Genomic DNA, 14,027 nt, shown 5'->3' with positions numbered 1-14,027 from the left:
TAGGGTGTCCAGCACTGTAGCTTGCTGGTCATTGAGTGAAGCTGGGTGCTGGTGTTGAGATGGAGATGTCTGGGAGATTTTCGCCATTTGATATTATGTGGAACTGGGAGGTCTCTTGTGGACCAGTGTCCTAAAGTTGGCTCTCCTGCCTCAGAGGCACAGCACTGACTCCTGGCTGGAGCACCAAGAGCCTTTCATCCACACGGCTCAGAATAAGAGGGAGAAAAAGTAGAAAGAAGGGGGGGGGGAAGGAGGGAGGGAGGGAGGGAGGGAAGAAGAAAGGAGATAAAATAAGATTAAGATAAAATAAAATGAAGTTATTAAAATAAAAAATAATTATTAAGAAAAAAAAATTTTTTAAAGAAAACGGATGGATAGAACCCTAGGACAAATGGTGGAAGCAAAGCTATACAGACAAAATCTCACACAGAAGCATACACATACACACTCACAAAAAGAGGAAAAGGGGAAAAAAAAATCTTGCTCTCAAAGTCCACCTCCTCAATTTGGGATGATTCCTTGTCTATTCAGGTATTCCATAGATGCAGGGTACATTAAGTTGATTGTGGAGCTTTAATCCGCTGCTTCTGAGGCTGCCGGGAGAGATTTCCCTTTCTCTTCCTTGTTCGTACAGCTCCCGGGGCTCAGCTTTGGATTTGGCCCCGCCTCTGCATGTAGGTCGCCGGAGGGCATCTGTTCTTCGTTCAGACAGGACGGGGTTAAAGGAGCAGCTGATTCGGGGGCTCTGGCTCACTCAGGCTGGGGGGAGGGAGGGGTACGGAGTGCAGGGCGAGCCTGCGGTGGCAGAGGCCAGCGTGACGTTGTGCCAGCCTGAGGTGCGCCATGCTGCGTTCTCCCGGGGAAGTTGTCCCTAGATCCCAGGACCCTGGAAGTGGCGGGCTCCACATGCTCCCCGGAAGGGGTGTGTGGATAGTGACCTGTGCTCGCACACAGGCTTCTTGCTGGCGGCAGCAGCAGCCTTAGCGTCTCATGCCCGTGTCTGGGGTCCGTGCTTTTAGCCACGGCTCGCGCCCGTCTCTGGAGCTCCTTTAAGCAGCGCTCTTAATCCCCTCTCCTCGTGCAGCAGGAAACAAAGAGGGAAGAAAAAGTCTCTTGCCTCTTGGGCAGGTCCAGACTTTTCCCCGGACTCCCTCCTGGCCAGCCATGGTGCACTAACCCCCTGCAGGCTGTGTTCATGCTCCCAACCCCAGTCCTCTCCCTGCACTCCGACCAAAGCTGGAGCCTCAGCTCCCAGCCCTCGCCCGCCCCGGCGGGTGAGCAGACAAGACTCTCGGGCTGGTGAGTGCCGGTTGGCACCGATCCTCGATCCTCCGTACGGGAATCTCTCCGCTTTGCCCTCCGCACCCCTGTTGCTGTGCTCTCCTCTGCAGCCCCGAAGCTTCCCTCCGGCCACCCACAGTCTCCGCCCGCAAAGGAGCTTCCTAGTGTGTGGAAACCTTTCCTCCTTCACGGCTCCCTCCCACTGGTGCAGGTCCCGTCCCTATTCTTTTGTCTCTGTTTATTCTTTTTTCTTTTGCCCTACCTAGGTACGTGGGGAGTTTCTTGCCTTTTGGGAGGTCTGAGGTCTTCTGCCAGCGTTCAGTAGGTGTTCTGTAGGAGTTGTTCCACGTGTAGATGTATTTCTGGTGTATCTGTGGGGAGGAAAGTGATCTCCGCACCTTACTCTTCCGCCATCTTCCCCTCATCCCTCTAACTGTATTGACAAATTCTCGTTTTGTTCATTTTTATTAGGTTTTATATCTTCCTATGTGTAATATTTGTTCAAATCTTTTGCCATTTATTTCCCTTTTGCCATTTATTTCCCTTTTGGGGGTGCTGATTTTCTTCTTGTTGATAAGTAGAAGTTCTTTGGTTTTTATACTTTTATGAAGTGTTGTGTGACTTGTAAGTATTTTCTACTTTAAATTCTTTGAAACGTCTTTCGATGAATAGAAATTTTAAATTTTAACATGCGTGAATTAATCTATGTTTCTTTGTTGGTTTCTGTGTTTAATCTTTTGTTTAGTATTGTTTTTATAATTTTTTGGACAGAAAGCTTGAAGAACATCTTGTTAATTTATTTATAAGTTTATTATGGTTTTTGTTAGAATAGAATTTAGAGTTATTTTACATATTTTTAAAGTTAATATAAATTAAATTACATACTGTTCTCACTCTAGATTATAGGTCCAACAATTTGCAACAAAACTTCTCAATTTCCTTATAAATTCCCAAGTTAAAGAACCACATAACTTTCATTATAAATCTTTAAATGTAAGTACTTGTATCAGCTATATCCTATCTTACTATTACAGTTGAGATCTAATGTCCAGAATAGGAAAAAGCTAAGTGAGCATCACTGTACAGAGCTTTGTTTTAAACCATAATTCCAGGTGTGCTACACACTACTTTAGCTAAAGTCTATGTAGTAGGCTTTATATTCTAGAAGGGTCAGATCTGTGCACAAATCCATCTGTGAAGCCAAAAGCTGCCTTGGTGTAATGTGCCACCAGGATCCATTTCAAAACAGTGTTTCCTCTTGCCAAGGTCAGCGGCTATCACCGAAGTAACCAGAGAATGCCCGTGTTCTCCCTCTCCAAAGGCAGCCTCTTTTGCAACATTAGATTTCAGCACTTTTTGTCCCTTTCTTTTCAGTGATGGAAATCTTTTTTGTTTACCATTTTAAAGCAAGGATTACTACCTTCCTTTGAGAAGTGTTAATAGAAAAAAAAATTTTTTTTAAACTTCCCAGAAAATAAGCTTCCTGTTATAGCAAGTTTTATTTTCAGAGAATTTGAGAAAATGAACACAGTATCTCCGAGTTTCCCCACATTGAGATTGACAGCTAAACTGAATGCGCTGTGGCTTTGCTGCTTAAACCTGAACTCCACACATAGGAGTATCTTCTTTATTTACTCATTTAATTTACAGAGTCTGCTTAGTGGTCAGTATTTCTCACTTTTCTAAAAGTGCTTTCCCTTACACTGCCCTCTGTGCATGTATTTAGGATAAAACCCTAGAATGGAAGGTATTTAAAACGAGGCAGGCAAGTACATACAGAATGGGATGAAGCCAGATTTGCTTTGAATACCAGTTGCACGATCAGCTTAGTTTTATTTCAGACATGAGCCCCACATACAACCCTTTTGACCTGAGTACTCCATCCCTAAATGGCAAACTAAACATTCATGAAAATTTAATGGTGAGGAAATTAGTACCTTCTTATGTTTCAGACTGTGAAATGGCACCAGGGAGCACTTTCAGCAACAGGCAGAACTGTGTGCATGTGCCGGACCAGAACTGAAACATTTGTCCCTTCAACCTGTCATCCTTCTTCACGTTAACCGGCAGCCGAGACATTCTGACGGGACACCACCAGGATGCCACCCAAGAAAGGTATTTCAAAATAAAGACCTGGTTGTAGGATACTTTACCTTTCTTAGAGATTGGGCACTTTGAAAAGTTTGTTTCACAATTTTTGTTTCCTCTTTGGGGCATTCCCCTTTCTAGTTTTTCTGTGGGGAGAGTCCCTTTGTTTCTTGAGAAATTGGGAAGGGTTCAATATTTCTTCAACTTCTTTTCTTTAATGAATGTATGATTTCACCAGCTAGTAAGTGCTTGAACTTATCTTTCTTTCATTTAAGAAGGTAATGGGGGAAAGCAAAATACACTGATATTCCAGTGCAGCAACTCCTGCTTGGGGTTTAGTCCATAGCAGTGACCTCTCATCAGATTGGTGTGTGGGCCGAGTTTGTGAGGGAGACCTGTCCTGCTTCAATTTGTGAATTAGATACAGTTCTGAATTAAGTCAAGCTGAAGAGTAGAGGAAAGAGGATTAAGGCAGAGAAAGCTAAGAAGAGAGACATAAAACCCTATTGGGGGGGGGGGGATTTATGTGAAGGGAAGCAATGTGATGAAACATTCTTGGTACCTGTGACTTGTCACAGAGGTGCGTTTTCAGTACTATGGAGATAGTGGGTGGCATATTCAGTTGTCATTTTGTGATGCTAATGCAGCTTACTTTGGATCTGTTGTCATCCTCATTTCAGTCCCCAAAAGACAAACTGGTAAAAATTTTAAATATGGAAAACCTGGAAATGCATATTTGCTTTTCAGCCTAGAACTTCTAATCCAAATGGCCTTGGTCTCTGTCGTTCCTTTAGCTGACTTATTTAATCTTAGAATGGAAAGTGGAGACAGAGATCTCATGTAGAGATAATCTATTAAAGTCATCCAGGCCTGTGTCTTGAGAATCTGAGCAGTATCCTATTGAATATGCTCAGTTATCTTATGGACTTCAAACATCTGGACAGTCTTAGGAGCATTATTATCAAAACAGGTCATTGCTTGTAGAAAACAAAAACAAAACCAGCCACTTCTTTTGAGGCTCAACATACTTTTCCAAAGAGGCTATTAGAAATAGCTCATAGTTGTATATTAGCTTTTAATAGGTGGGGTTGGTTTTCCATTAATAAGTGTAGGGTTCAAATTTTATATAAGATGTTCAACTCCAGCACCTTTAGGGTGTTCCAACCTGGGGTCCTCAAACTCCTCAGGCTATTTTCGTAGTGAAGGTATTGTCAGGCTCTCTTTAGAACTCCAACAGTTTTTACAAAAACTTGCAGTAAGGCTGCTCAGGCTTATCTTAACCATTTGTAAAAATGATGCTAATCCTGAATTGTAATTTAAAATGTAACATGTTGAGATCTTTCCCCCACCCTCTCTCTTTCATCATTGTTTGAAACAGATTAACAGATTAACTAGAAAAGCCCTCAGCAATTTTCTTTCAGTGCATCAATAGATTGTGATTTATAGACAGAAACTGCCTATTGGTAAAATAGTGGTCCAAAATGGCTTAGATGAGTTAATGTTTGTGAAAGCCATTTGTAAACTCTGATATAACATACAAAATAAAGGTGGCAATCATCGCCTTGTTTCTATACTATTGTTTGGCCATATGATTTTTTTTCAACAATGCAAAAATAAAACTCAGCCCTGCTCATACAGATTCTTCAAAATTCTAGATTTGTGGTGCTCAAATAAATGATATTTTATCATATTTAAAGATGGATAGGTAGCATTTTCTACAAGAGATAAATAATATACAGCTGTGTTGGGATATTAATTCCCATAGAAATTTATTTTATTCATTCATTCATTTATTCATTTGGTCACTTATTGGTGCATTCAACAAACAATTCATTTGATTCTTTTTATGTGCTCTGGGAAGAAGGTGATGTGACAGAGTTCTTAGCAAAGAATTTGTAGATTAATGTGTTTGGGGCAGTACTGAATAATTATCAAAACAAAACCAGAGCCAGAAACATTGCTTTGCAAGTTCTTTAGGGCCTTTAAAAATTAGGAACATTGAGGTATTTGTTTCCAGCTTGGCCTTTGCTTTCAGGATTTCTCTGAAGTCGACAGCACTTCCTGGGTCTGAAGTGCCCATTAGTGATGACTAAGGGCAGTATTCCTATGACTGATAGAATGTTGGCACTGTTTTATTTCCATTTTTTTCATTCCACTTTTAAAAACAGTGTTATTGATGTATAATTTGTGCACAAGAAACTGTACACATTTAAAATATACACTTTGGCAAGTTTTGACAAATGTATACATGCCATAATGACCACCACGATCAAGATTTCTACTTCCCCCAAATGCTCCGTATGCCCCTTTGACATAAATCCACACATTCTACTCCCACCTCCCATATAGTCTACCCTTAGACCTAAGCAACCCCTAATGTGCTTTTTGTCACTGTAGATTAGCTTGTGTTTGCTAGAATTTCATGTAAATGGAAACATGCAGTATGTACTCTTTTGTGTCTGGCTTCTTACATGTAGCATAATACTTTCTAGATTCATTCACATTTCAGTAGTGTTCCTTTTATTGCTGGGTAGTATTCCATTGTATGGTGTACCACAGTTTGTTTATCCACTCACCTGTTGATGAGCATTTGAGTTGTTTCTAATTTGGGGCTATTATAAAAAAAATTGCTATGAACATTTGAGTATGTGTCTTTGTGTGAATGTATGAGTTGGAATTGCTGGGTTGTGTGGCAAGTGTTTGATTAACTTCATAAGAATCTGCCAAATTGCTTTCTAAAGTGGCTGTATAATTTTGTGCTTTCACCAGCAATACATGACAGTGCTAGTGATCTACATCCTCACCAGAAGTTGATATTGCAAGTGAACCTTTTTAATTTTAGCCCTTGGGGAAAGTGTGTAGTAGTACCTTATTGTGGTTTTAATTTGCATTTCCCTAATGGCTAATGATGTTTAATGTGTTTTATGCTATTTTATTTCTTTTAACCCATGTATCTTTGTTCTTTATTCTTTTAATTTCTTTTGGAGTGTTTTTTTATTTCATTGTATCTCCTTTTATATTGGTATATTAGCTCTTTTTTTGTTGTTATTCTGTTTTAGTGGGTTAACAGTATACAGCTTTAACTTATACTATTCTACCTTCAAATAATGGTATTCCACTTTACATAATATATATATATATATATTTTTTTTTTTTTTTTTTTGCGGTACGCGCGGGCCTCTCACTGTTGTGGCCTCTCCCATTGCGGAGCACAGGCTCCGGACGCGCAGGCTTAGCAGCCATGGCTCACGGGCCCAGCCGCTCCGCAGCATGTGGGATCTTCCCGGACCGGGGCACGAACCCATGTCCCCTGCATCGGCAGGCGGACTCTCAACCACTGCGCCACCAGGGGAGCCCCCACTTTACATATATTTTAATAGCATTACTACAGTATAATTTTATTCCCCTCTCCTATACTTCGTGTTATTGTTTTTGTACATTTTATTTCCACATATATTATAAACTCCACAGTCTATCATTATCATTTTTGCTTTAAACACTCAGTTATCTTTAAAAGAAATTTTGAAAAATAAGAAAAAGTTTTTCATATTTATCAATATATTTACCATTTCCAGTGATTTTTCTTCCATATTTCGGATCCAGATCTCTATCTAGTATCATTTTCCTTTTGCATGAATAACTTCCTTTAATATTTTTTGTAAAACAGGCCTATTGGCAATGAATTATCTCAACTTTTGTTTGAAAGAGTCTTTACCTTAGTTTTTGAAGGGTATTTTCAATGGAAACAGAATTCTAGTTTGTTAGGTTGTTTTCCTTTTAGTGTTTAAAGGTTTCTGTCTTTCATAGTTTCTGATGAGAAGTCTGTGATCATTCTTATCTTTATGTCATTTTTCTTTGTCTACTTTTAAGATGTTCCCATTACTAGTGTTCATTTTAGCAATTTGTTTATGCTCTGCCCTTGTATAGTTTTATTAATCTCTTTTTCTGTTTGGAATCTGCTGACATTTTTGGATATTTGGTTTATAGTTGCCATCAAATTTAAAACAATTTGGTCATTATTTCCTCACTTTTTTCTGACTTTCCCTCCAATTACATATATTTTAGACTGTTTACCATCATCTCACAGTCACAAATGTTCTTTTCATTTTTTAATCTTATTTTCCTTCTATGTTTCATTTTGAATAAAATTGATGTCTTCAAGTTTGGTGTTCTTTTCTTCATCAACATCTATCCACTGTTTATCCCATCCTATGTATTTCACATTTCAGATACTGTATTATTCATCTATAGAGTTTGGTTTGTATTTTTAAAATATTTTTTATTTTTTTCATTATGCTCTTAAACATGTGGAGTGTATTTATAATAGCTGTTTTACTATTGTTGTCTGCTAATTCTATCATGCTGGTCTTTACTGGATCTGTTTCTATCAGTTGATTTGATTGTTCTTCTGGATGGGAGGCATTATTTCCCCAGCTTCTTTGCTTACCTGGTGATTTTTAAATTCAATGTTGGAAATGTTAAATTTTACGTTTTTGGGTCCTGGATTTTTCTGTATTCCTTTAAATATTGTTGGATTATTTTCTGGGATGCAATTAACTTTAAATTAGCTGGATGCTTTTGAGACTTGGTTTTAAGCTACGTTAGGGTGTTTTCGGAGCAGGGCTAATTTGGTCTGGGCAATAACTTTCTGAGGACTCTAACCAATGCTTCTTGAATTACAAGGTCTCTCCTCGCTGACTGCTGGAAAACCGAACTTTTCCTGACTCATGTGAACTTCAGAAACTATTCTGCCCATCCTTTCTAGTGTCCTTTCCCTGGCCTTGGTAGTTACCACACATGTATGCACACATCAGTACTCAGCCAACGTTAGAAAAGATTTGTCTGCAGATCTAGAGCTCGCCATCTCCCCCGCCTCTGTGTGTGTTTGTGTGTGTGTGTTTGAAATCAGAACTGTTTCTCCTTAACTCAGTGAGACCACAGGCCTCTGTTTGGGTTCCCCCTCCCTGTGTTGCAGCCTAGAAACTCTCCTCAGACAAAATGATCAGGCAATGTCAGGGTGCATCTCATTTGCTTTCCTTCTTTGAGGAATCACTGTTTTGAGCTTTCTGTTGAGCAGTGTCTGAAAAGAGATGTTTCATGTATTTTGTCTGGATGTCTAGCTGCTTAAGGTAATAGCGTTAATGCATTCCTAATTACTTCATTGTGGCTGGAAGCAAAAATTCCAATACTGGATTTATAGTATGATTTGGCTTGAGTATTAGAAGATTTCCTTCAGTTACCATAACTTTTAAATGATATAAGATAAATACCTTCAAAACATATCTTTCTACTTTGGGGTAGTACTCACAGGTATGTTTTTTTTACTAAAGATACAGATTTTTAGTATTTGAGTTTCATATGCCAATATTCAGAAATACTAAGTATATTCATGTAGTGTATTGTAATGGGGAAAAAAAGATAAAGTTCCACTCTTGTCTGATGTCTTCATAGGTCTTGGAAAGGCTTGAAGAAGGGGCATGAAGTCCATAAATCATTATTTAGTGAGATAGTAAAAAGGATCCAAACCAAAACTGTCCTAGACAAAAAAAAATACCCCTATGTAGAGGCTGAATCTCTAAGGCTTTTCCTCTTGGACACATGCTACAACAATTGCTTCAGTTTGGAAATTTATCCCTAACACTAATTTAAATATCTCATATTAGTATATGAGAATTCTTTCTCCTCTTCTTGTTGTGGTATTGGAAAAAGTCAGTTCCCATCAATGTAGAGATTCATATTTACCAGTACTATTATTAAATTATCCTCTATTCTCTTGTGTTTGAACAAGCTGTCTTCTTTAATTTTAATTCATTTAACACAATACAACAAAAAGTATAATAGATATTCCTTGACTTGAAGAAGCTCAAAACCTATTTGAAGAGATGAGACAAAGACATAGAAAATATTAAAAAGCAGTGTAAGGCCATTACGAGAAAGATGTTTGGGTGCAGGATATGAAGTACCAATTGAATTGTGGAGGCAATATATACTATGCACTTTTTCTCATTTCCAATTATTTCATCTTCTTCTATGGCTCTCTAGTGAACATTCTTCAGTTTATCCAGATCACCCCTTAGCTGTGGAGCCGAAACATTCCGTAGATACAAGTCTGATCAGTTCTGGGTATGTCTGGATGATTACTTTAAAGTTCTGACTGCTGCGGTTCTGTTTATGCAGAACTGTACTTGCTCTTATCACCACACCATATCATTAACTCTTGGCAGTGTGGGGAGTGGAACAAATGTTGGAATCATGCAGACCTGGGTTTGAATCCTTGCTACTTCTTATAGGATTTAGAACTTGAGTGGGTGTGTTAGTTAAGGGCAATTTAGTTAAAGACAACATATTCCAGCTTAGCTAGCCTTAGCTAAAATATAGTGGGGGGTTGGTGGGGGGGGATTCCCAGAGCCCAAAGGAAGAATGAAGTTGAGTCTCAGGCTCAGCTAGAACCAGAGACTGAAGCCCTATAGCAAACTCAGGAAATTCTCTTTGTCTTTTACCTCTGCAAATCTACTTCATTCTTTCCAGTTGCATGTGGTTTTCTCTCTTTTGTAGTAGACGTGACAGGTAAGACTGAGGCTAAGAGTACCTAAATCTTCCATTTTCTCAGCCATGTGGGTGAATAAATGTGTGTATGTTTATGTCAGGATACAATTCACAGAAAATGTTGGGGAGGTAGTAGGAAAGTTCCCATAAAAGCAGAGTAACCGGGATAATAAAATGATGGTTGTTTACTATAACTAATCATTTCATCTCTTTTAGTCCAGCTTACTTATATATAGGAGGTCTTCCATAAATATTAACTTTCTTGTTCCTTTCTTCCTTTCTAGCCAGTTCTCACTCTCTATCCTAGACAATTTTCTGCTAATAGTATATAATATGTAGTACCCACAAACAGGAGCATGTTGTATGGCTGATTCACTTTGTTGTGTGGCAGAAACAACATTGTAAAGCAATTATACTCCCAAAACAAACAAACACGGAATTATTGAAAACAACTTACATTTCCATCATTTATCAAGGCAAGAATTCATATATTCTTCCTTGGCCAAATAGATACAGTGGAAAGTAACAGTGGTTGAGTGATTTTGATGAGTCTTCATCCAAGAAGGTTGCTTGTTGGAATGAGGATTGTACAGATACAGAGGCTGCCTGTGGAGTGAAATATTGGGGTCCTACCTATGGGAGTATTGCAAAAGGCCCTCAGGAGAATGCATTAACCAAGTCTTAGACTGGACTGTGTATTTTAATACCTTGATACCAGAAAATGACTATGGCTTATCAAAGTGAGGTGATTCTTATAACTGTAAATTACCAGAAAGCTACAGGATCTACCTGAAAGCCAGGGCTGGAAGTGAAATCTGATGGAATCTGATTAAAGATAGCATTTATTTAATTTTTAATTAAATAACCTATGCTTACTGAAGTGAGCTATAGTTATAGTTAGTAGGGCACACAGTAGATTTTGATATAAATATCCAGTTCTTTTTCTTAAGGGAACCAGTTAGAAGCTTTAATCAAGACAGCTAAGGAATTTCTTTCGGGCTGGTATGGCTCATCTACCCTTCTGTGCTCCATTCTGCTCCTGGTCTGATCTTGCCTGGGAACTCTAATTGTGAAATATTAATTATCTATGACAGAGAGTTCACAATCTTTACTTTTTAACTCTGAGAATGACTTCATGATGCTATATGTCTTTTTCTACACCTGAGGGCTAATGGTTTATCTGTCCTATTCCTCACGTCTGTCCTTTCTGCTTGAAGGCGGGGTTTGGGGGTGGGTGGGTGGGGATTATCTACACATTGTGTAAATTGAAGAGGCCTTCCTACCCTCTTGATGTTGATGCTATCTTCTTTCTGCTTAATGTCTGAATATTGGGTCCCTCATTTATGCACCACCGTGACATTTCCTGGGTAATGAATAATTAAACAGTCTTCCCAGCAAGAGTAGTTCGTTTTGTTTTGTTTTTTTCATTCCACGGCTAATATTGTGTGAAAGTTAAACTTGCAACTAGCCCAAGCCTTAAAATATGGTGATTTTGTGAAATGGAATTCTCTAACTTCAAATATACTTCCTTTTCATTGAACTTACTGAACTACATTCAAGTTAATAATTCAGTTCTTAAATATCTGGTTTTTGAGAGGCAGTGACTAATACAATAGCATCTCCTCCCCCAATACTATCTGCCTTTAAAAAAATATTTTTGTTTCAAAGAAAAAGAAGTTTTCCTGCCTTTCTATTTCTGTTCCAACTCCCCAGATACACAAACAGGTTTTCATAGTTCCAGAGTTTCTCTGACTCCACATAAAAGATTTCAGTATAGATACATATTGGTAATGCTAACCTCCCACAGAATACTTAGAAAATAATGGCAGGATATACTTGCAAGTTCCAGTCAAAATTATGAAGTGGCCAGAGATTTGTGCCCTCCTGTGGCTTCCCCATATTATAATAATACCATTGTGATCTAGGATCCAGTACTGTAAACTCTGTCCTCCACTTTTCTTTTTAGCTTGCTTTCATTGATTTTCATTCGGGTATCTGGATGGAAAATATCAATACATTATTTTTACACAAGAATGTAAATTATTGGTAGGTAAAGGAGTGCTTTTTAGTTTTCTGCCATGGCTCATATTTTTTCAGACCTTGCCTAATTCCTAGAGTATCATTCCATTCTGTCTCATCCTTCATCAGAAAGCTTAGATGGTTTCGCATTGTTTCCATGTGACGTTAGATTTCCCAAACCAGTATGTCAGGGTCTCCTGCTATTTGAACTTCCTCTTACTTTAAGTTCATATTTAATGCATTTGACCCACTCTCCATTCCCTGCATGCCCAGCACATTTTCCAACTTCTATATGTTATTTTACTGAAGTAATCACCTTAGCCCCTCTCAATCTTTTCCTATCATCACCCTGCCCATCTTCAAGGCTCAGGTGATTCCCACCTCCTCTGTGATGCTTTCCTGGATTTCTTCAGTAAAACATAATTTCTTCCTCTTCATACTTCCTGTGGCATTAAGTATGCATCATGAACATGTCACTCTTCTTCAAGTGCTTTGGAGTGAAGAAGGTATTTATGTTCCTAATATGGATAGTCACCACTTTTTCCAGACCAAATATTGACACACTAGCCAGATCATTTTTTTCCAATTTGTGCACTTTATATATATATATATATATATATATATATATATATATATATATATATGTATATTTTACAAACTTATGAAGTTAAGTTTATTTTCTTAGGTTGAAAAATTTCAAGGACGAGGTGAGCCGATTGGCTTGCTGCTAAACTCACTGACAGTTAATGTTTGCTGGCCAGCCGTTATTACCCTAAAGAAAATCTACATGGGGAGCCAGATTATAATGCAAATGTTGCTTGGAGAGCCCATGCTCAGTGCCAGGATAGGTTGAAAGACTTCAGGGATATTTCAGCCAGGTCTGATGGAACATTCCAGTTTTGCCGGCAGGACAGAAAAACAAAAACAAAGAGCAAAGACGTTAGAATGGCTTGTCTTCTCCAGAATATGGATCTCTTTCCACCTGATAATGCTTAATAAGCACTAACGTCACTTCCTTTTTGGCTTCCCACTTTCTGTGCCTCTTTTTCTGACCAATTCCTCTCTTCCGACTGCTTTTGTTTTTCAAGTACATCAATGACATTATTTTGGCTACTTATTATGCCCTGGGAGCCATTCTATCTCTTTAGAAAGCTTTGCATTTGTCAGATCTCATCTTTTATGTTTTGATGTTTAATAACACTCAAAGGTTTTGTTTTCTTTTGTTCTAATAATATGAAAGTGTGCTCATTTAATATGCTATATATTTTTAAATGTGTTACTTTTTTTAAATATAGAAAATTCTGCAACAATATATCATGGCTAGCAAAATATTTGTAATCAGGACTCTTTCAGAAATGTCAGAATGTATCATATCACTGATTACACTGGAAGATACGGGAAAGCAGGGGCATGGCTGGCTTTTAATATCGTGTATCTTCTACTGCCACAAGAATAGTAAGACTTAGTAAATATTTATTGAGTGATCGGTTGACTGTACTATGAATAGGTACATGGAGAGTGAGTAGAGTGATCCTAGGCTTTATAAGACACCTCCTGAGACCCACTTTCAGGTAGGTGTAAGAAGACATGAGTGTAGTCTAGGACCCCACTCCTTGTTCTTAGCTCCTGCTTGCAGGGGGTGTTAGAAAAGGAGGTTGGCCTCTGATACTATTTTCCTTGGTAGGTTATATGGCATCAAAGGCAGAACTTAAGGAAGTAGGTCTATTTTTAGACTTGGTGACTTATTTAGATAGGTTGTTATAGAAGGTGGTGCAAAGATATTCACACACAGAATATCAAATCCAGGGTGCGTTAACGCTGCATTCAGTGACCTGGGAGGGGTTGGGTGGAAGCACCTGTGAACTGAAATAAACCACTGCAAGCTCCTCTTTGGAATCCACGAGTTTGACAGCTGGTGACTCAGGCTGTGGGTCAGGAGACCTGAATGTTACCTTTCACACCATGATACCACCTTAGTTTATAGACTTTGAGATTAATCTAATAGCCTTTCAATCATTTGGTTCATCTAAAAAAATCTGTCCAGCTTTTTGCTCCCCTCTAAACTTCTCCTTGTCTATGTGTAGATGTCGGTG

At 38.6% G+C, this 14,027-nt stretch overlaps 1 protein-coding gene across 1 annotated transcript in view; it reads left to right on the top strand.

Moving 5' to 3' along the window:
* Window positions 1-14,027, top strand: part of TMC1 (transmembrane channel like 1) — a 155,235-nt gene that overhangs the window by 22,376 nt on the left and 118,832 nt on the right. Inside the window, exon 3 of the mRNA XM_060014630.1 lies at window positions 3,234-3,396. Within this exon, the coding sequence (XP_059870613.1) occupies window positions 3,381-3,396 (16 nt within the window). The 5' untranslated portion in view covers window positions 3,234-3,380. The remainder of the gene's footprint in view (window positions 1-3,233; window positions 3,397-14,027) is intronic.

The sequence above is a fragment of the Delphinus delphis genome, chromosome 6 (genome assembly GCF_949987515.2).
Source record: "Delphinus delphis chromosome 6, mDelDel1.2, whole genome shotgun sequence".
NCBI classification, from domain to species: Eukaryota; Metazoa; Chordata; class Mammalia; order Artiodactyla; family Delphinidae; genus Delphinus; species Delphinus delphis.
This window is presented reverse-complemented; position numbering and strand designations above follow the sequence as displayed.